Below are 24630 nucleotides of genomic sequence, written 5' to 3'. Positions count from 1 at the left end.
AGAAGGATGAGTGAGGGCCAGTGGGGAGGGGGATGCTGAGTGGGGGATTGGGTTTTGTACTTGAAATGATGGTCCCCAGTGTGGATGAGGGGCCAGGCAGGAGGCCCTCTCTTTCAGGAGACATTGGACTCTGTTCCGTAAGGCTCCTAAGTCCTAGGGTGTCCCTGGGCCTGACAGGAGGTAGGGTGTCCTCTGGACTAGAAGTCTTTAGGCTGCTTTACCACAGAGCAGCTGCTTGACATGAAATCTTGATCTTTAGTGGATGGGAGGCAAGGAGCTGGGGCCTGGTGCGCCGTCCTCCCCCACCCATGGGATCACTGGGGCTTTCGGGTGGTGCCTCCCGAGTCCACGAGAGCAAGAAAGCAACCTCACCTTCCATCTTTGAGGCCTCAGCCCTGCAGGGCCTGGCTCTTACAGACCTGCATAAATCTGTTCTTTTTTAAACTTTGAGACCGTCGTAGGCTCACCTGCAGTGGTGAGAAGTGATGCAGAGAGATCCTTCATGCCATCCCCTCCATTTCCCCAGTGACAACATCTGATAAAGCTCCCGGGTGCTGTCACAGGCCAGAACTTTCCAGATGACTCCAGTTTCCGGCAGGCTCTGTGTGTGTCTGTGCATGAGCACCCTGCAGAATCGTATTGACCACCGTCCTTCTGTGGAAAGTCCACTTTATTCAGGGCGGCACCTGCGGGAACGTGGCCTGAGAGCCCCAGCCCTCACCGCCCCCAGGGTCCCCGGCCAGGCTGTGCTTGCTGAGGGTCCTCCTGGAATCGGAGGACCGTGGTGAGACTCGTGTGGCCAGAATCCTCCAGGGTGGCCTGGGCCGGCCCTCCTGCTTGCTGGCTGCGCTGCTGTGCTTTCCTTCATGAATGAGCACAAGGGCCAGGGAGTACAGACTTGTGACTGTTGCTCCGATTATCCCTGTTTTCTGTCCCTACTACAACTTAGGGAGTCACTGGGCATTGCTTTGGGTTTTTCCCTCCTAGTTTCCTTACGTCACCCCCGCCCCCCATGAGCCAGTGAAGACACTGAGGAGCCTGGTGAACATCCGAAAAGACTCCCTGCGCCTTGTGAGGTAAGACTCCGCCCTGCCCTGCTCTGTGGCTCCTAATGCCTGGGAGAGGGGGCAATGGTGGGCGACCCCAGGCTCTGCTAACCTTGGGTGTAGGGCCAGAGGGCCGCAGGCAGGTCTTGAGCCCCAGAGTTGCTCCTGGGGTGTGGGTGCAGAGGGAGAGAAGGCCAGCTGGGCTCTGCTTCTGACACTCCAGTCTTGAAACCAAGGCTTCTCAACCGGCAGCTGTGCCCCCAGGGACCCTGGCCCATGTCTGTTGTCACAGCGGGGGCATTGGGTGCTACGGGCCGGTGGTGGGCAGAGACCAGGGACGCTGCTCAGCACCATGCAGTGCACAGGACAGCCGCACAGCCAGGAATGATGCAGTCTCCAGCATCAGCGGGCTGAGAAACTGCTTTAAACCTGGAAGGCTTGAGGCGTCTGGGGCTGTCTCTAAACCAGGAGGACGCCTCCCTTTCTGTGGGCAGGAGGCAAGGGAAGGACAAAGTTGGGCCTTATTGTCCACCCGGGGTGGGGCTCCCCACTCGCAGGCAGCCACCTCTGAGGCCCCCGGGTCGCGGGAATGTGTGTGCTGTGCAGGGTGGGGACGCTTACAGGCACAGCCCCTGACCTGCTGCCTGTCCCTCTGCCTCTCGGGCAGGTACAAAGATGGTACCGATAGCCCCTCCGAGGACAGCGAGAAGCCCCGCGTCCTCTACAGCCTGGAGTTCACCTTCGATGCCGACGCCCGGGTGGCCATCACCATCTACTGCCAGGCGGTGGAGGAGTTCCTGAACGGGACGGTGGTGTGAGTCTCCGGGCCTGGGCGAGTGGGGCTGGCCCCGGCAGCTGTGCTTCTGTGGTCCGTGTTGTGTGTTTGAGCTTTTGGAGGTTTTATTTGCAACAAGTGTCCTGCTGGCCCCAGAATTTTGAAAACCTCAACTTCAGCACCACCACAGACTTAGATAGACTAGCGAAAATGCGCCCGCTTGTGTCCTGTTGGGGAAAGCCACCTGAGGGCCGAATTGGATCTGGGGTTGGGGCTCAGGGTTCAGGTGCTGGCCTGGCCCTGCACCTGCCAAGCAGCTCCCAGCCTGGGACCGCTTGTGCCTCAGCTTCCTGCGCTGGGGGCAGGGCTGGCTGGAGCAGCCCCCTCGTGTTTGGTATAAGGACCTTGCTGTTGCTATTAGAGAAAATTCAGAGGTGGGGCTTTGTGGGGAGCACCCCCTGCAAGGAGTGATGCTTTGTCCTCCGTGGATCTCACGGGGCTGGGGGCCTGGGCCCCTGAGGGGCTGCCCTTACCACCCTCCCATTCTCTCCCCCACCCTTCCCCACTCGCACCCTCCCTGGCGGCAACAAGAGGACAAGTTTCCTTTTCCTATACTTTCTTCTTTGAGGCTCCACACTGACCCAAACATCGGATTACTTTTGTTTTTTCAATAACGCAATCCATTTACAAATGTGTTCTTACCATAAGCCAAGAATTAGAAGATCCAGGAATATCTGGGGGCCTGCCCCCCAGAGGTGAGCGTGGTGTCCTGTGGGTGCTGTCACTGATGTGGCCATTCAGGTCCCTCCCCAGCCCCTCTGGTGCCCTGTTGGCTCTTTCCTTGTGACCCTGCCTGCCTGACCTTTGTCCTTGGCCATGTTCACTTGCTCTGGCCCCGACCAGGAAGTGGGAGGACACGTGTGGCAGGAACACAGTGCCACAACAGTTGGGGTGAGGCTTCTGTGTTCTCTCTTTTCCTCCAGTTTGGCTGCCACAGTGAAGGGGTCCTGGCTAGCGGGGAGGGGCCTGAAGGCTGCCACAGAGAGGGGCAAGGGACGGGCAGGCTGGCAGGTGCAGGCAAGCAGCCCACCCACCCCCCACTCCGCCAGCTTTTGGCTGTGTCACACTTGGGCTTGTAAGAGGTGCCATATGCTTGAGAAGAGGGTCTGCTGCCCCTAGAAGGACAGTGGAAGCATGAGCAAAGGGCAGAGTCTCCCCTGGACTCTTTGTCTTGGACCCCCAGGGGATTCCTCCTCTGGGGACAGGGGAGGAAATGCTGCTCTCTCCCCTTCCTGAGACCTGGCAGGAGTTGGCTGGGAGCCTGCTTCCCTTCCGAGTTTGCTGGAGTTGAGTGGTGTGAGCACAGAAGTCATCGGAACAAAAAGAAGCCTGAAAGCTCTGGGGACCCAGAAGCCTGTGTTCAGGGACCTTTACCTTAGCCTGGAAATTCTGTCTGCATTCCCTGATCCCCTCGCTGCTTCCTGACAGGCGAGAAAAGGGGCAGATCGGGGGTCCCAGAGAAAAGCCCAGATTTGCATGGCGGCAGGGTCCTAGCCGGAGTCTTTACTGTAGGTTGAGGCTTGGCTTCTCACGGGGAAGGAGGGGCCCTCTGTCTTTGTGCATCCAAGAGCAGTCCCCCGTCCCCAGTCTCTCCGGCTCTCCAGAGTGTCTTTTGTCTAAGAGACAGAGGCCCCAGGAGTGGCAGGTGTGGGGTGGGTGGAGGAAGCTTGTCAGGGTTGTGTGTTGGATTCCTGAACGGGGAGAAGCCAGAGTTGATCAGAATTGAAAATGTGAGTACCTTTTGACCCAGCTGTTCCTTTTCTGGGAAAGCGCTTGTATATGTGGCTAAGACAGAGGCAGAGGCGGGTCCTGGAAGTGTTGTGCGCAGTAGCCAGATACTGGAGACCATCTGTGTTCACCCCGCAGTGAAGGCCATGCGGTGTTTGCAGAGCACGCAGCTCTGCGTGTGACGGTTAGAGGACAGCTTCGGGGCCTGTCCGCAGTGAGGGAGCAGGTGTGGGTGAACTGCAGCTTGAACGTTGAAGAGCAGGCACCTGTGCGCTCGGGCGTGGGTTGTGGCTGGCGCAGAGAAGCAGGCGGCAGGGAGCAAGCTTGCGGGTGGGTGTGGGGGACGCCCCGCACTGCGTACGTGTTTGTACCATGTTCAGCAAAGTCAACACACCATAAAAGCCAGATGGAAAGGCGTAGCCAGATCTGGAAAGGCAGTTAGTTACTGGGCAGATGTGGGCTCAGAGGACTTGTAACCAGGCAGGCCCCAGGCACAGCCGATGATGAGCAGAATGAGGCCGCCGAAGCCGGTGGCGGGCTGAGGGCCCCGCCCCGCCAGAGGACGGCTGGCACTTGCAGGAAGAGGAGGGAAGCGTGGGTCCTACACGTCACCTCTGCTCGGTCCCAGAAGACCAATGGCTGCTGGCCCCTGCGTCAGAGGCCCCTGTGCTCAGGGGGTCGCCCTGAGGACCAGGTGCAGCAGACCGTTTGCTCTCGGCGGAGTCTCAGCGGCCTTTCTCTCGGCTGCCCCTTCAGGTACAGCCCCAAGAGCCCTGCCCTGCAGTCTGAGACCGTCCACTACAAGAGAGGGGTGAGCCAGCAGTTCTCCCTGCCCTCCTTCAAGATCGACTTCTCCGAGTGGAAGGATGATGAGGTAACCGTCTGGCCAGGACCCCCTTTCCCTGGTCCCTTTCCTGAATCCCCTCCCCTTGTGGCGGGGGACAAACACCTCGGGGCCTGTCCGCTCAGATTCTTCACGTGGTTGATAAGCATCAGGAGTGGCTGCTGACTCGGGTCTGTGTGCTCAGGTGGACGCGTGCGGGACCAGAGAGCGGGGTTTGAGTCCCGTGTTGGCTGCCGTTACAGGCTCCGGTACCCAGCTCTGGTGCCTTGTCGGGGCCGTGGGACTGCGGCATGGCAGGACCCCTTCCACCATGTGGTTCTGTAGCTGGGAAAGGGTAATTTACATCATGTGAAAGATGGTGATGGAAGCTTTGTCTGTAATAGTGAAAAAAATGGAAAGAACCTGTGTGTCCGTGATTGCTTGTTCCCTGAGGTTATAGGAGCCATCTGTATAACACAGGCACCGTGGTTCACTTCTGTAACGGATGCGTGCAGCCATGGTGCAGGGGAATCCGTGTATACCCTACAGGCTGATGTTGGGGAAAGCCCCTTCTGGGCTTGGGGGAGCTGTTGCAGACAGTATCATTTCATGTATGCAACAACAAGAAAAATGCACAAAACCGTTTCTGCAGGTACGTGTACGTGTATATAAACCTTGAGAGGGGCGTCTGGGTGGCTCAGTCGTTAAGCGTCTGCCTTCGGCTCAGGGTGTGATCCCAGGGTTCTGGGATCGAGCCCCACATCAGGCTCCTCTGCTGGGAGCCTGCTTCTTCCTCTCCCACTCCCCCTGCCTGCGTTCCATCTCTCGCTGGCTGTCTCTCTGTCAAATAAATAAATAAAATCTTTAGAAAATATATATGTATATATATAAACCTTGAGGAGAAACTGGGGAAGATACCCATGAAGCTGCACAGGGTCTTGGGATAAGACAGAATTCTAGGGGCGCCTGGGTAGCGCAGTCGTTAAGCGTCTGCCTTCGGCCCAGGGCGTGATCCTGGCGTTCTGGGATCGAGTCCCACATCGGGCTCCTCGGCTGGGAGCCTGCTTCTTCCTCTCCCTCTCCCCTGCTGTGTTCCCTCTCTCGCTGGCTGTCTCTCTGTCACGTAAATAAATAAAATCTTTAAAAAAAAAAAAAAGTTCTAGAACACACGCACACAGCCATACACATTGTATGGGAGCGGTGTGCGTGCCGATGCTGTATACATGTCTGAATTGTGTTGACGGGTCTGTTAACGTATAATGTATATACCATAAAACTTTGTCCTCTTAAGTGTATAATTCAGTGATTTTTAGTAAATTTATGAATTATGCAGTGATCACCACTGTCCAGTTCTCGAACATTTCCATCCTCCCAGTAGGGTCCTTTATGCCCATTTATAGTTGATCCCTCTTTCTAGGCCCAGCCCCTACATTATTCTACTTCTGGATGGATTTGGCTTTTCTGGATGTTTTTTTTTTTTTTTTTTTTTTTTTAAAGATTTTATTTATTTATGTGACAGAGAGACAGCCAGCGAGAGAGGGAACACAGCAGGGGGAGTGGGAGAGGAAGAAGCAGGCTCCCAGCGGAGGAGCCTGATGTGGGACTCGATCCCGGATCGCCAGGATCACGCCCCGAGCCGAAGGCAGACGCTTTAACGACTGCGCTACCCAGGCGCCCCTGGATGTTTTATACAAATGGAGTCATATGATATGTGGCTTTTTGTATCCAGCTGAGCTCACTTAGCTGAATTCTGTAGTTTTTTTACATAAGGTGGTCATATATCACTAAAATAAATTAGGGAGAAGGAACGGAGGCAGCGGGGCATGGGGTGGTATGGGAATTGGGCAGGAAGGTTCTGGCTCGTGGACTGTGTCAGAAGGTGAAGGCCACACCATGGTGTTTGCTCTTGGCTGTGTGTGCGCTTGCTTGTCAGGTGCTTTGATGGCAAGGAGCCGAAGCGCTTTTGTGTCACTTCTGGGAGAAAGTCTCCTGAAAGAAGGAGGGGGCCGTTGGAGCCCCGCCCCCAGTCCCATTCATCAGATGGTTCCATCCCTGCGCGGACACACCCCTGGTCGGGCTACCCAGCAGGTGCATGTGGTCTTGCCCGCCCTCCTGTGAATGGGGCAAAGCCACTCCCCAAAGAAAGGAGGGGGCTGGATGGGCAGAAGGGTTTGGACAGACAAGTGGGTGCCTCCACCCTGTGGTCGCTTGTGGGGACGGTTGGGCTGAGGTTGCACCCTCACTTTGATGACCTCTGTTCCTAGTGCAGCCCCTTGGCTGGCATTTTGGCTGCAAAACAGATCTTTTTGCATTTGTAGATGTGCTGAGTCAGGCCAACGGTTTGTTTTCCAGACTCCCAGTGAGGTCAGTTGTCCTGGGGGCACGCTTGGCTTATAAACCAGTCTGAGGTGCCACATAGGGGCACCCCCTTTCCTCCCTTAGAGCATCAGGGGCCCACATTCCAGCTTGTCAGCATGTGGCATGGTGGTCATGGCGGAGGTGGTGGCAGGTGCAGTGGGTGTGGTGGGCGGCCACACGGGCCTGTCTGGTGTGGATTTATCCCAGGACTCCTTCCTCATCTTTGCCTTCTCTGATCATCACCTCAGCTAATGTGTTCTCAAAATCAGCTCACTACTTTTATGCATTTTTTGGGGGGATAGAATACACATAACATAAAATTTACCATTATGACATTTAGCACAATCTCATATATGTATCTCTGTGCAATTCTGGAACATTTTCATCACCTTGAAAGGAGACTCTGCACTCGTTAAGTGGTCACTCCAATTCTTCCCTCTGTTACATGTATTTTTTAAAATTAAATTTTTTTTTTTTTTAAGAGAGGGAAAGAGTGCGATCAGGGGAGGGGCAGAGGAAGAGGGAGAGATAATCCCAAGCCAACTTCCCGCTTAGCGCTCAGCACAGACCCCAACGTGGGGCTCCATCCCACGACCCTGAGATCATGACCTGAGCCGAAATCAAGAGTCAGACGCTCAACCCACTGCACCACCCAGGCGCCCCTATTACATGTATTTCTATTTTCTCTCTCTCTTTTTTTTTTTAAAGTAAGCTCTACTCAGGGCTTGAACTCACAACCCTGAGATCAGGAGTCACATGCTCTACTGACTCAGCCAGCGAGGCACTCTGTTACATGTATTTTTAAATGGGAACTTTATCAGTTATTACTGTCGTTGGGTAACTGCTAAGCCTTGCAGTAGATAGAAGGTCCCGGAAATTCTTACGTCATGTCCCTGTGCTGCTGCCTGCCGGAGGTGTTGAAGCAGACATTGGCAGATGTTAGAGGCCCGACAGATACTCAGGCACCAAACCCAGACTTTTCCTCAACCAGGTCTTCTCGGCCTCAGTGCTGTTGACCGTCGGGGTCCGGGTCCTTCTCTGCAGTGAGGGCTGTCCTGTGCCCTGTGGGATGTCGAGCAGGATCCTGGTCTCTGCCTGCTGGGTGTCAGGAGCGCCCCTACTGCAGCTGTGACAACCAGGGATGCCTCCCGACATGGCCAGGTGTCCCCTTGGCCACCAGCATCATGCCAGCCTCCCTTCTTTAGCCATTTTCCCCAGACTTGCCTATTTAAAGATTAAAATGGGGGTGCTTGGGTGGCGCAGTCGTTAAGTGTCTGCCTTCGGCTCAGGGCGTGATCCCGGTGTTCTGAGATCGAGCCCCACATCAGGCTCCTCTGCTGGGAGCCTGCTTCTTCCTCTCCCACTCCCCCTGCTTGTGTTCCCTCTCTCGCTGGCTGTCTCTCTGTCAAATAAATAAATAAAATCTTTAAAAAAAAAAGATTAAAATGTACAAATTATACAGAATTTGTAAGGCACCCCCCCCACCCCCAGTTCAGTCTCCTTCTCCAGAGGCAACCACTTCTGACCATTTAGGGTCTGTATTCCAGACTTCTTTCCCATGTGCATTTGTTTGTTTGTTGTAAAGATGTGGTCGTGCCGTATAAATATTACTCTGTAGTATGTTTTTTAAAACATTTTATTGAGAGAGAATTCACATACCGCATAATTTGCCCTTTTAAAAGTGTACAGTTCAGTGATATTTACCAGATAGATGGCCCTTGACTTAAGATGGTTTGACTTTGATTTTTTTAACTTTACAATGGCACAAAAGTGATACACATTCAGTAGAAACCATACTTCGAATTTTGAATTGCATCTTCCGCTGGGCTAGCGATCTATAGCACCGTCCTGTGTGGGGGTGCCTGGTGGCAGGAGCCGCAGCTCCCAGCCAGCCACTCGGTCACAAGGGTAAACGACCAACACACTGACCACCGCTCTGTTTTTCTCTTTCAGTGCAGTATTCGGTGTGTTACATGAGATACTCAGCACTTCATTATGAAATAGGCTTTGTAGGATGACGTCAGTGTTCTGAGCACATTTAAGTTCTGCAAGGTGCATTACATGCATTTTCGACTCACGATATTTTCACCTTACCAGAGGCTTCTCAGCCGTAGCCTGTCGTAAGTTGAAGAAGGTCTGTATTCAGAGTTGTGCAGCCATCACCGCCATCTGACTACAGGACTGTTTTTTCACCCCCAGAAGAAACGCTGTGCCCGTCAGCGGTCCCTCCCTGTGCCTCCCCCTCAGGCCCCAGCAGCCGCCCGTCTACTTTCTGTCGTTTTGGATTTGCCTGTTCTGGACGTTTCACATAAACAGAATCATACAGTATGCGACCTTCTGTGACTGGCTTCTGTCACTGAGCACTGTGTGTTCATCCATGTCGTAGCAGGAGTCAGTACTTTGTTCCTTCCTGTGGCTCAGAATAGTCCCCTGTGTGGTTGGACCACGTTTTGTTTATCTGTCCGTCAGTGGATGGGCATTGAGGTTGTGTCCAGCTTTGTTTTGTTATGAACTGTGTTGTACAGATTTTTGTGTGCAAATTTTTGTGTGGATGTATGTTTTCATTTCTCTTGGCTATGGTTTGCTTTTTAATTTAATTTAAATTATTTATTTATTGGGACGCCTGGGTGGCTCAGGTTAAGCATCTGCCTTTGCCTCAGGTCATGATCTCAGGGTCCTGGGATCGAGTCGCACATTGGGCTCCCTGCTCAGTGGGGAGTCTGCCTCTCCCTCTCCCCTCTGTCCCTATCCCCTGCTCATGCATGCACGCTGTCTTTCAAATAAATAAATAAAATATTTTAAAAATAATTTATTTTTAAAAACATTTATTTTAGAGAAAGGGGGCAGGGGGAGGAGCAGAGGGGGTGGGAGAGGGAGAGAAGCAGACTCCCTGTTGAGCGCAGGGCCCAGTGCAGAGCTGGACATCAGGACCCTGAGATCACGACCTGAACCGAAATCATGAGTCAGCCACTCAACCAACTGAGCCACCCAGCCCCGCCTTCAATTTAATTTTTGAAAGACTTTTTTATAGTAGTTTCAGGTTCATAGCACAGTTAAGAGGAAGGCATGGAGATTTCCCATCCCCCCCCCCCCATCCCTACGCATGCATAACTTACTTTATTTACTGATCATGTTGTGGTTGTCTTGGAGATGGCTGGGTGGCTGGAGTGGCTTCTTTGCTGGTTTTCCCTACGAAAGCCCTCATGGGCTTCCATTTATTTTCATGAGAGCCACATCCCCCTCCTTTTCCGCCATTAGCCTTTTCCCTGTTTCCCGGTGTCCATCTGGCCCAGGGCTTGCAAAGACCCTTGTCTGGAAGCTCCTCTTTAGTGGGAGAGCCCGAGGTGCTGGGGTGCGAGGCTCCCAGCCGTGCTTGCGTGGGGGAAGAGTGGGGCCTGAGCTGCAGAGCCTGGTGTGGCTCCTGCCAGCATCAGCTGGCCCCGGCTCTTCCTCCTGACCTGGACGGCTGCTCTTCCCTGAGAAAAGCTGCTCTTCCTGCATTAAAAATAAATGTCTGCCTCAGACAATGGGGTGGGGGGGAAGTCTCTGTCCTCCCCAGAGTACTTAGCTCCAGTGAGTGACTTGGGTGCAGAGGTCTGGGGAGCAGGTGTTTTAGGGGAGATGGTCCTCGCCCCTCGAGTCCCTGCACTCCCTGGTCCCTCTGGGGTGGTGTGGCTGCGGCACTGGCCAGGGAACTGGATGGCAGGAGAGGGGTGGCAGCTCCTCATGTGGAGGCTTGTCGTGGCCGGGCACTCGAGGGCGGCGTGGTGCCTGGGCCTTGGTCCCAGGGAGAGCTGGGCTCATGTGTCCCTTCATTTCCGTCACGGTCCCCTGGCCTCAACCTGGGCCGGCCAAGGGCAGGTCTTGTCTCAGGCTTTGCTGATGTTGCCCTGGGCTCTGTGGACGTGCTCACCGAGCTGAATGTTGGTGGGAGGCGCCAGCAGGCCTTCGAACAGGATCTGTGTCAGGATTTCTTTGGTTGAGCGGCAGAAACGCACCTCAGTATGACCTAAGAAAGGAAGCCTGAGGTCTGTCCGTTGTGCACCCACAAGACAGGACAGGAGGGCTGGGTCACTGCCTGCTGGTGGAGCCACCGCGCAGGCCTCCCCACACCAGTGTCTGTTACTCCAGTGCCAGCAAAACACGCCTGGCGGCTGGTGCTGAGGCCGCGCACACTGTGCAAGGGGGAAGGAAGGTGCCGCTCACTCGTGGCTTCTCAGAGCACTGGGTTTGGCGTTGAACTGCCGCCCCCAGCAGCACCGGGGATTCTATTCCGGAAACTGAAGAGACGTGCAGGGGCCCATGGGCTTCGTGCACAAAGCTCCGCTCCCCATCGGGCTCTCATCTGAACCCTCCCCTCTGGGCTCAGTTACAGCCCTGCACAGGCAGCCTGCACGGCACCCAGCGTCCATGTCACCAGGATAACCGCAGGACAGCAGTGGCAGGATGGCCCCTGTGCCCTGACTCAGGGTGGGGGGGGCAGAAATAGGCTTGCAGAGGGGCCCCTGTCCCCAGGAGAGCTGTGGATGACCTGTATCTCCTGTCTCAGGTGATCACCTCCGCCACCTGCCATGGGTCAGCCCAGAGCAAGGCATGCCTTGCGGAGAGGGGCCCTTCTCTCTTCAAGTCTGAATTTCTGCCGTACCGCCCTCTACCCTGAGGCTGCAGCGAGCGTGAGGCCTGGCTGCGTCCTGGGGGGGCCTGAACACGTCCTCTGACTCCCCACGTGCAGCTAGTGTGCCCACGGGTTCCCAGAGTCCTGCATGCTGGGAGTCCATGCCCTTTGTCTCTCCCTGAGGCCTCCTGGCCACCTTTCTCCTCAGCTCCTGCTGCCTGACCATGCTGAGCTTTGCATGGCTGGTGCTCGCTGTGTGTTTTCTCAGCCACCGTGCGCACCAGGCACAACTTTTATCCCTGTTTTACAGACAGGGAAACTGAGGCTTGGTGGTGGAGCCAGACTGGATCCCAAAACCTGGTGCCTCCCAGTCCTGGCTCCCACTGGCAGTCTGGGGCCCACAGACTCCTTCTGGGCCTCCTCTTGCAGCCCTGCATGGGGTGTCCTCAACTGGTTGCCTCTGTCCTGTCGGTCCTGGCCTGTGGCCCCTGCTGGTGAGCAGATGTGGAAACTATGCCCAGGTAGATGTGTGTGGGGAGGAGAGCGGCCTTTGGTCAGGGAGCAGCCGGGGGCCACGGAGAAGGAACAGTGAGAGGGGGTTTCTCCTTGAGCTCAGCTGCGTACCACGTTGTGGCCACTTTCCTTTGGCCCTTGGTGTGGGCAAGCCAGGCACTTTGTTTACAAGGCTGAACACCGGTCACCCAGGGCTCAGACAGACGCCGTCCATTGGTGTGCGCGGCAGCCTGCAGGGGGAGAGCCCCATGTCCCTTAGCAGGCGAATGGGTGAGCGGGGTCTGGCTGTGCCGTGGAGTGTAGTACTCGGCCCAGGGAGTAAGCACTGACAGGCACAGTGTGGGTGAACCTCGAAAACGTGGTGCTCGGTGAACAAGCCAGACAGGAAAGATATGTGCTGTGAGGTCCCCCGTCCATGAAACGTGCAGACCAGGCAAAGCCGTGGACGCCAAGTTGAGTTGGGCTTACCTGGTGGGGAGGGTGCGTGCTCGTGGGGACAGGGTTTCTGTTGGGGCGATGGGAGTGCTCTGGAAATGGATGGTGGTGGTGAACGTGGCTTTACAGATGAACTTAGTGCCATTGAGTTACACAATTTTGCCATTTTAATCGTTTTTATCTATTTTGCCAAAAGGGGAAAACATGGTGCAGCCAGCTGTCTGTCTTCCCTCGCCATTTTGTCTGTCTTCGTGAGCTCTGCCTCCACGCCATGCTGCTCACGGCACCTCCTCCGTCCAGCTCAGTCTGACTGTTCTCGCCTCCTTTTCTCCTCAGTTGAACTTTGACCTGGACCGGGGCGTGTTTCCAGTGGTCATCCAGGCGGTGGTGGATGAAGGAGACGGTGAGCAGCCTTTCCTCATCCGTCTCACTTCAGGGCTGTGGGCTCTCCTCACCTCAGTCAGGAGGGAGGAGTTTATTCCAGAAGTGATGAAAGACACTGGCTCAGACCACTTAGCACATTTAGGGCCATGGGGTTCAATCCCTGAGCTGTCTGTCTTGGGGCTGGGCTGTGGGGCCACCTCTTCAGCTCCTTCTCCCAACTCAGGAATTGCCAGCTGCCTGGCTCCCACTGCGGTAACAGCAGCTGGCCAGGCCTCGGGCTCTGGGGTCCACACTGAGCGGGATGACCAGAGAGAAGGCACAGAGCAGGGTGGGCCCATGCTGTGGACTGTCTGCACGTCAGGCCATGCTGATTGGCTAGCTGACCGGCCCCCTCTCCTTCTGCTGGTCTTGCTGGGTCTCTCCCTTGCCACTACTGTGGGCTGCGGTCCCCCAGCCTAGAGCATGGGAGTCCCCCCACCCCCGGCCGAGTCCTGGCTTCTCAGCCCTGTCGGAATATCCGTGCAGAGCCAGCAGGGGGCACTTAGAGGCAGCTTTGGAGGACGGATGGCCAGTGGGAGCAGCAGGCCCTCCCCCAGGCAGAGGAAGGCAAGGTGGGGACTATCCTCCCGTGGGTGTTGGGCTCTCCAGCTGAGAGCATAGGAAAGCACCAGCTAAGAAGAAGTTCAGGGGAGGGGCAGGGGAGGGGTTGAGGCCAGCTCTGACTGCTCCCTCTTCTCTCTCCCTGGCAGTTGTGGAAGTGACTGGCCATGCCCATGTGCTGTTGGCCGCCTTTGAAAAGGTAAGTACCATCCTGCCCCTTACTGTGCCTATGACCAGGGAGCGTGGGTAGGGGAATGGTGTTTTGAGACTAGAAGTCTGAACTTGGGGTCTGGGTTCGGCCAGATGGGCTTACTGCCAGAGGCTCAGGGCAGGTGGGAGGCTCTCCAGTTACTCTGGGCTCCAGGAGGCCGGGCCTTGAGACAGCATCACCTTTGGAAGGGTTTTCAAAGGGCATCTGGTGTGTGGTGAGGGGGCCTGTTCTAGGGAGGCCGGCGCTTTGGATCTTCCTACAACCTGCCAGCACAGGGCCTGGACACCCATGTGGTGGGCTGTCATCACAGACCAGCTTTTCTCTGGGATGTGGAGGGATCATCCAGGTTGTCACCTCTCAGGACCCCTGCCTTTTCTACCAGGCCCATTGGAACCTCTCAGCCTGGCCTGGTCCTCCATTCATGCTCTGCCCTGCCTCCAGGTGGCTGTGTCACCCTGGTCCCACAGGCCGGCATTGACCTCACTCCCCACTGGGACCTTTCAGGTTTGTGGGGCAGACGTTTGTGGTACTTACTCCTCTGATGTCTGTGAGGACAACTGGAGCCCCTGTTTGTGGTGTCCTTGGTATGCAATAAACGCTCAGTGAGCACTGGTTGCGTTGATGAGGGTGTGCCACTTGTCTAGCATGGCCCTAGACCCTTTCTGGTGGCAGAAAGAAGACATCCTGGCCTTCCTGGAGTCCCTGAGTTGGGGGTGTCTCACATACAAGGAGGCCATTAATGTGCAAGGATTCACTTAATATTACCTCCAGCCTGATGTGTATTTGAACTTAAATGTCTGCCCCTTCCACGCAGACCCGAGTCCCAGGTGTTCATGTTTTTGGCCGTGTCACGTAGGGTGCAGTGGGGAGAGAATAGTCAGCCTCACCATCGTCTCTGTGTTAGGATGTCGTGGGCCCTAGGGACTGTCCCAGTTGCCAGTCACTGCTGTTCATAGGGGCTGGGCAGTTGTGTGTGTGTTCACGCAGGAAGCAAGTGCCTGGCTGTGTTGGGAACGGATGTTTGCTTACAAAGACCCTTGCTGGATGTAGCGGGGTACGTCCCCTGTTGGAGAATGTCATACTGCTCATGACAGGGTGCTTTGATATGTCGTGCACTCCGCAGTTGTGGAGTGTTTCTGGCACCAGCCTGGGGCCTGGGTGGACAAGGATCAGGGACCCCCATGAGGAAACCAGGCTCGGGCTGCTGCTTCTGGACTTTGCACCACACGTGGGCGTCCTGCTGACCCCCAGCAGCTTCCTCAGCCCGGTGTGTGTCTGCAGCCTTGAGAGTGTTGAGGGCAGGGCCCAGCTCCTTCCTGTGATCCGGGTCTTTCCACACTCCCCGGGGAGTTAGGACAGCTGGGCCCAAGGCCCCTGTGGCCCATTTGTCCTGTGTTCCCCCTGGCCCCTGGTGCTGTGGTGGCACGGAGTGCCCAGGGCAGAGGGTGGGCCTCTCCCTTGTCAGTTGCGCTGGCCAAGCCTGGCCTTGTCGGGAGAGGTGGTAACTGTTTACCGTGTGCTTCTTTGGTGACGTGGGTGGGCCGTTGATGGCAAACTTCCTCTGCGTTTCCAGTTTAGAGCCCAGTGAGAAACTGCTTTCTTCTTGGAAACCATCATACTGAAAATGCCACGTGCTGGTCTCAGTTGATTCCAAGGGCTAACTGGCGTTGTCACAAGATCTCAGATCTCATACCTTCATTAACCTCAAACTCTGGGCGTTGTGTCTCTCCAGGTGCCACCAAACACGTTTACCCTCTTTAGTTCTTAGAGTTTTGAGGACTTTGGGCTTTCCCGTATACATGTGCACACGCACGTTTGTCTTCTCTACCAAGCCAAGCCCTTTTGGGGTAGAAGTGGGCTGTGTGAGTTCTTGCCATCCAGGTGCTGCTGCTTGCTGTCGGGGGCTCTGGTCCGTTGTCAGAACCTGCCCGATGGTCGTAAACCTGAGTGTGCTTGAGCACTGTCCAGAGAGTTGGGCGGACCAGGAGGCGGTCCTCCAGGTGGTTTCGAGGCCCAGTCAGAGGGCCACATTTGGAGAGACCTGGCCGGGCTCCTGCCTTCAGCTACGGATGTGGAACGGCCAAGGAAGGGCTTTCAGCTTGCCAGGTGGGAGTGCTGAGTGGTACCAGCTTGACTGAGTTAACCTCTTTCTTCCCTGTAGCACGTCGATGGCAGCTTCTCTGTGAAACCTTTAAAGCAGAAGCAAATTGTAAGTCTGGTAGAAGAAACGTTGTGACCCCTTTTGAATTAAGACACACATACACAGTGTCTCACTCTCCAGAGTCATCGTCCGGGCTCTGGAAAGTCCAGATCTGCCTCCTCGGGTGCATTCGTGCACACACCATGTCCCAGTGTTGACTCATAGCCCCAAGTCTTGTCCGGCTTGATAAGGAGGGTTTGCGTCCATGGGGCTGTGTGGTAAATGGAGCAGCTCAGACCACCTCTGAACGTGGTCAGTGTGAGATCTGACTTTGGTCACTCTTGTGTGGCTGGTGACAGGTGGGTCCAAAGTGGTTTTTCCCTGGGGAGGGGAATGGTAAGCTGGGCAGAGGGTATGGTTGCCTGGCCCGTATAGAGGTTGGCTTCATGCCCTCTGGTGGGCAGAACCACCGGACCCCCCGCCCTACCGCCCGTGCTCCTGGGTGGGCTGGGCAGGTAGCAGGTTCTCTGCCCTTCTCCTGGCACTGGGCCCACTCCCTGAGGAGCAGGTGGACAGAATTTCAAACCACACCTGCTCTGGGACCCAAGCCTGACCCCAGGCAAGTGGTGTTGGGCCAGGTGGGTGCAGCGGAGCCCTGGAGTGGGGGCTGGCAAGTGCCCAGATCCCTCTCTCGTCTCCAGGTGGACCGGGTCAGCTACCTGCTGCAGGAGATCTACGGCATCGAGAACAAGAACAACCAGGAGACAAAGGTATGCGCTTGTGGTGACATCTGCTGGGGCTGCAGGAGGAGCTCACTCCTCAGCTTCCCTTCCACAGACACGGAAGCAGGTTCCTGGAGGGGCTTGCCAGGTCCCCCAGCCCTGACCGTGGCCCCGTGGGCGGGTGTTAGATGAGCTAGTCCCCCTTGTGCCTTCCTTCCCTGGGAGGCCCCGGGACCCCAGACTCCATTTTTCCTTTATTTTTTAAAGGAGTTAATAGAGAGGGGCACCTGGCTGGCTGGGTCAGTAAGCACGCAGCTCTTGATCTCAGGGTTGTAGGTTCGAGCCCCCTGTTGGGTGTAGAGATGACTTAATAATAACAGTAACATATGAATAAATAGAACCATTAACAGAGTCTGTGGGGCATTTTGTTCTTTTTCCAGCAAATTCCCTGACTTGTTAACATCATTGGGTCACCAGCCGTCAGGTGGGCAGTGACAGCCTAGTGTGTGGGGCCCTTTCCCACCTGCTCAGGGTGAGCCCATGCTGCCCCCGCCAGCTGGCCCGCCCCCCTGCCTTGAGCCCTCTGTGTACCTGTAGCCGGAGTGTGTGGCTGATAGAGCTGTGGTCTGGCGAGGCCAGGAAAGGGTGGCAGAGAATCAGCCTGTACTTTTGTCATCGTTTGAAAGGCGTGAGTGGAGCTGCCATCTCTTTTTAAACGTTTCTGGAAGTCTTACACGCGAGCTTCTGGGACGGCTGGGACTGGCTAAAAGCCGAAAGTGAGGGCAGTTTGGTCAGGCCCTTCGCCTGGTGCTCTCTGCGTGCTTCATGTGTCAACACCACAGGGGGGCCGACTGCCCCTAAATGTCCTGGGAGTGTGTGTTTTCACCTGACCGCCGTCTGTCGGGTCTGTACCGTGCCCTGAGTTCACAGATAGCGCACAAGCGGCGTAGCTGGTCGGAAATGGGGCAAGGCTGGGTTCCAGTCAAACCTGATTTAGGGAAACAGGTGGTGGGGCCATCGTTCGCTGTTTTACCGTGTAGCTGACTCTTGATCCAGACACTGATTTTGATGAGACAAGTTAAACTTGTCTGATGTTTTCAGTTTCAACCCAGTAAGCAGGTGCCCTCTGCAAGACTTGCTCCATACTGTTGGGTCTTTTCCACGTTTTCTCTGTGGTTCGCAGGAGTAGAATGAGAACCTGGTTTCTTGGTTTGGTGTGTGTTGGAGGCAGGGCGCAGATTCTCATCTCTGTCCTTGGGCGCGCACCGGGCTGGGTCAGCTCTGGGCCATGTCTCCGGAGGAGTCCTGCTCCACCGTGACCTTCCTCTGCCCTCTTGGGCTTCCCTTTTGCCACAGCAGCCCCCAGGGGAAGTAGTGGACAGCCGGTGGGGTGGACGGGGAAGGGAACACCTCCCTGCCCCAGCCCCCATCCTGGCCCCCGCTTGTGGCCCTTGGGATCCCGCCGACACTCGGCCCCTCGGTGTCCCTACAGCCCTCAGACGAGGAGAACAGCGACAACAGCAACGAGTGTGTGGTGTGCCTGTCAGACCTGCGGGACACGCTGATCCTGCCGTGCCGGCACCTGTGCCTGTGTAACTCGTGTGCGGACACGCTGCGCTACCAGGCCAGCAACTGCCCCATCTGCCGGCTGCGTGAGTGGGGCCGGGCTGGGGGGCTGGGGCTGTCGGCTGCCCACCCTGGGCACAGCGAGTGGGACGCGGGACTTGGCACAGGTGGTTGGGACCCACGGTGACCACGCTGGCGCGTGTGTGGCTCACATCCTCCGAAATTTAACTCTGGAGTTAACGGCTGGGAAGGACGTGCCAGGGCAGGTGCTTGCAGTGAAGTTGGAGCCGGACAGACAGACATTGGCCAGCGAATCAAGTCTTTAAGTATTAACGTGGAAAATATCCCGGGGAGGTGGAAAGTGACTGAGGGATATGTTTCCTGGAGCACTCCAGACATTTTCTCAATGTTAATTCTGAATCAAGTGTTTGTCTTCCAGTGGAGGGAATCTGAACATTCTCAGGGCAGAAAATCCCACTGGATCAAATGAGAATCATGCTGGCGGGTGGGTCCCGGCAGCGAGGGAGCCCAGGGTGTGGGTGACGAGAGAGCCTGCCCTGGGCGCTGTGGGTTTTCATTTAGTAGGGAGAGGATGGCTTTTTGGAGAAAGCCTTCCTGCCCTTTCACACCCCAGTGCGCTGGTCAGCCTCCTTGGGGCCACCCGGGGGTACTTGTGCCTCACCCTGCATCCCTGAGCCAGCACGCAGTTGTGTCACCCCAGCTGCCATGCCTGTCTTGTCACTGTCTTGGGGTTCACAGCTAGTAAGGGGCAGGGGTGGGTCTAAACTGGTTGTCCCCCAGGATAGACAGGTGTGTGCAGGGGCCACAGGGAGGCCAAGCGTGTGGAAGTGGAGGATGAGGCCATGGGGTCTGGTCCAGAGCCCAGCCCTGATGAGACCTCAGGGGTTGGTGGGGGAGGCTGCAGGGGGCCGGTGTGCTGGCCCTGGAAGGTCAGGCAGCAGGGCCAGTAGCCTCTCCTGTGTGAGGAACAGGGTAGGAGCAAGGGAGCAGAAGCTGAACTCCAGCCTCCCCCACTGGCCCTCTCCTGGGCATTCTTGGCTGCGGCATAGTGTGGAGGCCCAGGGGCCCAGATGGGCTGGGTGAGCTGGGCTGGGGCCCTTGTCTCTGAAGCCTGCAGCCTGGGGCAGCCGCCATCAGCACTGGGGACATGGGTGCCCCTGGCAGGTGCCAGTATAGTGTGCAGCTGTTCACCACGTGCTCGACCTGCACTTTTCATCGACGTTACACTCGTTAGGGGAACTGCTGGTCCAGAAAGACCAGTAGCCTGCATTCTAATTTATTTTCCCAATTCTTGCGGCTGCTGGTTTTCCAGTATAGAGATTGTGCCATCAGGGGTGTTCACATACATATGTGTGCCTGTCCTTGGTATGACTTCCGGGAAGAGACTGGCCAGTGTCCAGGACGCGCTGTGTGCTTTTAGGTGGTCGCCAGGTGTGACACAGACACACTGTCGCATGTATAGTCCAGGGTTCGGCGTGTGGGAGGCTGGTGGCGCCCTGCCTACTGCCCCGGAAGCTCCGCCTGAACCGAGGTCGTGCACTCCTGGCCTCATCTGTGTCCCTTCTGGGGCTGTTCTGTTGGGACTCTGTTTTGCCTCCAATTGGGAAATGCGGCTTGTTCTAGGACCGCTGTGGGGTGGGTGGGTGGCCCGTGTCCCTGGAGCTCGGAGGGCCTCAGTGGTGCTGGAACCGGCTTCGACTTGCCTGATGTGAGCCCTTCCCTCTGCCACAGCCTTCCGGGCCCTTCTGCAGATCCGGGCAGTGAGGAAGAAGCCGGGAGCCCTGTCCCCCGTCTCCTTCAGCCCTGTTCTGGCCCAGAGCATGGACCATGATGAACATTCAGTAAGTGCCTTCTTTTTCTTTGTTGGTGTGGGGCAGAGAGAAGAGGGGGTCTTGGAGGAAGCCCCTGCCCACTTGCAGAGCCCACCAGGTGTCCAGATGCCCTCAGGACTTACCTTCATGTTAGAACAGCTTCAGGTTTCCGGTGGGGCCGTGTTGTGAGGCCCTGGTTGGATGGCTGGAAGGAAGGAGAGTGCCAGACTGTCTGCCTCTTTCTGGCTGTTGGCTCTCTGGGCCTCCGCCCTCATCTGCTTAGCGGGCCAGCCCTGGTCCCCACAGGTGGCGGTGAGGTTGAAGAGGGTCCCAAGAGTGTTGTTTTCGCCGAGAGCAAGGGCGATCTGACGGCACGCAACCCTGCCTTGAGTTTGAGTGTCCGTCACCATCATTCTACCAGCCAGACAGCCAGGGCCACTGTGTGCATCCTAGGAGGTGAGGTCTTGCCCAGTGGGCGACTGCAACTGTCCCTGCACGTTCTCTACCCACCTGGAGGTGGTGCCCAGCCTGGACACAGGGGCGCCTTGGCAGCCATCCACCTTGCTTGCTTCCTGGGAAACCAGGAGGTAGAGCTTGCAGGCATATGAGGGAAGATGGACTCAGGCTTCGGTGAGAGAGATGGCTCTCTGGCTCAAAGGATAGGCAGAGACGAAGAGACCCAGAAAGATTGGCAGAGACAGACATGGAGAGAGATGGGCAGAGACACAGAGTCACAGAAACATGGAGAGAGACACAGATGGGGATGAGGGTAGAAAAGCGGGTACTGAGACATTGGAAGAGAGACACGACGAGACAGGGATGGGGCAGGAGAGACAGGCAGGGGCAGGCCCAGGTCTTGAGCTCCCACGCCCCAGCTGGCCCCAGCAGTTGTCAGTCAGTGGGTCCGTTGTTGTGGCTCAGTGATTCTTAGAGGAAGAGGACCCAAACCCTGTGGTTCGAGAACCCACAGCATCGGCTTGCCCTGGGCCAATGGGTGTCATGTGTTTGGCCTCTGCAGTAATTCTGAATATTGGGCTGTTGTTTAAAAGTCTGGACATTTTCCTTAAGACTCAGATTTCTGGCAGATTTGAAGCTGTGGTCTCGCAGCTGGAGCAGATGCGTGGTTGCCTCGGAGGTGGGGTCCCCATCACCCCCACTCTTCCTGGGCCAACCAGGCTGTGTGTTTGCCTGCTGGGCCCCTTTGGCATCAAGGCTTACTACTTCTGAAACAGCCCTCCGGTGAATTTAATGTTGGGCTTGACCTAGGAACACCGCATATTTTCTCCAGCAATGCAGTTTTAGTAGAGAGAGGAGTAGCCCTGAGGTGTGATTTGTTCCTGGGATTGGAGTCACTGTTCCGAGGGATGGGGGCTCAGGGATGGATGATGTGTTTTCTTGTTGCTTGTCTGTGCCCCTCCCAGGCTCTGCTGTGGAGTCTGAGCGTCCGGTCTGACCTTCCCACGTTTGCCCCTCTTATCCTAAGAGAGCCGCTCACACTACTGAGCAGACTGGGGTTTGGGTTGTAAGCTTCACATGCTCCAGAAGGCCTTTGCCTTCCCCTCCAGAGGGTTGAGATAGCCAAAAAAATGGGCTCCTGTTCTCTGTGACATTCCCTGTATGAGCAATTTCCACACAGTGCCACAGAGAACCCACATTTTTTTTCAGCGAGACCGTTAAAATATTGAGGAGTGGGGGTGATTTGGGGCTGATTCTTCTCCCTAGCTTCCTTTAGCAATTGGACATTGGTGATAAGTTTATGAGGCAGTGCTGAGCCTCGTAGAGGTATGGGTTGGCGTGTCCCTTTCCCGTGCCCAGCTGGGCCCACTTGTGGGGAGCGCCTGGCCAACCTCATGCCCGTGCTGGCCAGGACCTGCTTCTCGGGGTGACCCAGACCGTGGGTGGGCAGTGGGACAGGGACGGGCTCTAGCAGCGGCAGATCTCCTGGGAGTTGTGTAGATGTCCAGGCCCAGGCCCCTGCCGAATCTGCACTTGGCCGGGTCCCCAGACTTCACGTGCAGGTTAAGTTTGCCAAGCACAGGCTCACGGCACACCTAGAAGCCAGTAAACCTGAGAAACCCCCAGCCCGCCAGCTCCAGCGCCGTTTGGGGGGTGGCAGTTGTAAAACGTATGATTTTTATCTTGACAGTGTCCCTTTAAAAAATCAAAGGCGCACCCCGCCTCACTGGCCAGCAAGAAACCTAAAAGGGAAACAGTAAGTGTGTTTGGCCCTATGGCCACATCTTTGCCCTGCACCCTAATGATTCAACCAATGACGAGTGTGGGAAGTCATTTTCACCCCAGGCTAACGTGTTTGGTTAATTTAATCTGTCAAATCCACTCTCCCCAGTCCCGGCGTCCCTGCCCAGGAAGGGAGTTTTGTGGAACAAGCAAAGCTCAAGGTCTGTCGGCAAAAAGCCAGTGTCTCGGATCCCTGCTGCCAGGCGGCAACAGCGCCGGCCTCGGGCCGCCCCTTCTCGCCAGCTCTGCTTCTGCCCGTGGTCCCCAATGGCCTCGTTTCCCTTTTTTTTCTTGCTGGCAGTGGAATGAAGTTGGAGGTGGAACTCACTTTCTGCTAGTTTTTGCAAACCGTCTTCCTCGCACTTGCTTGTCGTCCCGTGTCCCCCGCGCTCTCCCCCTGGGATGTTAGCTCTTTGGGCCAAGGGCTTGGTTTTCTGGCATTTTCCCTGCATCTCGGGGCAGGCGGGAGCCTCTGCCTGTAGCTTCTACTGATCCCCGTGGCCCCTTGGCAGAACTCAGGTGGAAGTCCCTGGGGGCCCAACCCAGAGCCTGAGGTTTTTCCTGTTAGCAGGGTGAGGAGGTTCACAGTAATTACTGACCTTTAAGTTGGAGGCAGGTTGGGAGCAAACGCAGGGCGCCACGGGCCCAGGTGACCAGGGGACTCACGAGGTGCTCGCTGAGGGCAGGGAACCCCTACCCTGGCCCTTCTGCGTTCCCCTGGTCCCTAGGGTTATCCCGTCGCCGCCCCGAAAGGCAGCTCTCCCTTCCTCCCAACACAGCGGGCAGGCGGGCGGGGGCTTCACACTGGGAGCATTGCTGGGTATTTGCCCTTTGTCTGGTGTAGTGAGAGCGAGGCAGGTGGCTGTCCTCACCTGCACAGCGGCCTGGGGGCCTAACATCTCCCAGCACCTGGGCATCTCCCCACCTTAACCCTAAATCAAGATTCAATCTGTTGATTTGCTCTGCTCCCAGCAAGGGTGAAGACTGGTTCTGAACCAGGGATGCCCATTAGAACCACCTGGAACGCGAGTCATCTCCATCGGGCGCGTGTTCCAGGCTCACAGAGTTGGGCCAGATGCCTGTGTCGGGCAAACTCCCTGCGGGGTCAGGCCCTCCCTGATCTAGAACATACGTGGCTCCACTGGCCTCCCCCGCCTTTGGCATGGCTTTGCTCTCCACCTGCTCCTGAGCCTCCTTTCTCTCTCTGACCCCTCACTCTCCACCCTTGCCAGGCAGGAACAGAAAGCCAGGTAGGGGCTTGCCGAGACCAGGGGTGGGGAGGCTCTTCTAGGTGCCCTCTCTTCCTTCTTCTGGGGCACAGAGCGGGCTGTTCGGGCATCCCAGGCTGCATGCTGCGGCCGATGACCAAGGGAGCCCTGGGGGGGTGTCTGATGCTGCTGTGGCGTTCTTGGCGCCCCTCTGAGGGAGGGGGATTTAGGTCCCTGGAAGGTGGAGTGGACAAGAGATGGTCAGAAGGCAGGTTCTGGGGAGTAGAATGTCCCTGGGGCACAAGGCCGGCATCTAGGGCTTTGTGGCCCAGGGCAGTGGGCAGGGAGTGGGGCCAGCCCGTCCCTCACCCGCTCTTATCCCCACAGAGCTCTGACAGCATCCCACCTGGCTATGAGCCCATCTCCCTGCTTGAGGCACTCAACGGCCTTCGGGCCATCTCTCCAGCCATCCCTTCAGCCCCCCTTTACGAAGAGATCACCTACTCAGGCGTCTCAGATGGCCTGTCCCAGGCCAGTTGTCCACTTGCTGGTATTGATCGAATCCTGGAAAGCAGCCACCAGAAGGGCAAGCCGAGGAGCAAATCCCCTGACAGGTGAGGCTGGTGCTAGGATTCCCTTTGGAGGATGGTACGTGGGAACCCATCCACCTGCTGTCTGGCAGGGGTCGGGAAGCACGCGGTATCACGTAAGAAGTGCAAAGCAGGGGGGTGTCTGCGTGGCTCAGTTAGTTCATCGTCTGACTTCGGCTCAGGTTGCAATCTGGGGATCCTGGGATTGGGCTCCAAGTGGGGAGTCGGCTTGAGATTCTCTCTCCCTCTGCCCCTCCTCCTGTTCACCTGCATGCTCTCTCTCACTCTAAATGAATAAATAAAATGTTAAAAAAAAAAAAAAAAGCGCAAAGCAGGTGTATTTGTGGCTTTAGTTTTAGACCAATTTGTTGCCTGATCCGCCAGAATGACTCACAGAACCAGTAGCGAGTTAGGTTATGGCCAAGGTTGGTTACAGCAAAGGAGACAGAACAAAGCAGCTGGAAAGATGCCCTGGTGGAGGCCACAGGTGCCCAGCGTCCCTCCCTGTCCCAGGCCACACAGGACACAGTGGGAGCCCCTTGAGTCTCAGGGTCCCGGGACTTTCTGGGGGCTGTCACATGGGCACATCCTGCTGGGCGAGCAGCCATGGCACCAAACCCTGGCCGTCCCGAAACCGGGCACATGTGGTCGCCCTTGTCATGCGCAAGAAGCAAAGTCCATCACGCTTCCCCTGGACACACGCGAGTCACAGTCTCTCCTCACGCGTGCTGTTTTTTTGTTTGTTTGTTTTTTTTGAAAGATTTTATTTATTTGACAGAGAGAGAG

General features: G+C 56.4%; 1 protein-coding gene across 6 annotated transcripts in view; it reads left to right on the top strand.

Moving 5' to 3' along the window:
- Positions 1-24630, top strand: part of MGRN1 (mahogunin ring finger 1) — a 55350-nt gene that overhangs the window by 22027 nt on the left and 8693 nt on the right. For 4 of the 6 annotated variants that reach the window (XM_040635385.1, XM_040635388.1, XM_040635384.1 and 1 more), the window contains exons 3-13: positions 988-1076; positions 1714-1860; positions 4366-4483; positions 12690-12756; positions 13487-13536; positions 15710-15757; positions 16390-16458; positions 17903-18062; positions 19729-19838; positions 21955-22020; positions 23642-23868. In XM_040635385.1, coding sequence (XP_040491319.1) covers positions 988-1076; positions 1714-1860; positions 4366-4483; positions 12690-12756; positions 13487-13536; positions 15710-15757; positions 16390-16458; positions 17903-18062; positions 19729-19838; positions 21955-22020; positions 23642-23868 — 1151 coding nt within the window. The remainder of the gene's footprint in view (positions 1-987; positions 1077-1713; positions 1861-4365; positions 4484-12689; positions 12757-13486; positions 13537-15709; positions 15758-16389; positions 16459-17902; positions 18063-19728; positions 19839-21954; positions 22021-23641; positions 23869-24630) is intronic. The other 2 variants (XM_040635386.1, XM_040635389.1) reach the window with 1 other exon arrangement.

The sequence above is a fragment of the Ursus maritimus genome, unplaced genomic scaffold (genome assembly GCF_017311325.1).
Source record: "Ursus maritimus isolate PB19 unplaced genomic scaffold, ASM1731132v1 scaffold_2, whole genome shotgun sequence".
NCBI lineage: Eukaryota > Metazoa > Chordata > Mammalia > Carnivora > Ursidae > Ursus > Ursus maritimus.
The sequence above is the reverse complement of the archived record's forward strand: the minus strand, read 5'-3'. Positions and strand labels throughout refer to the sequence as shown.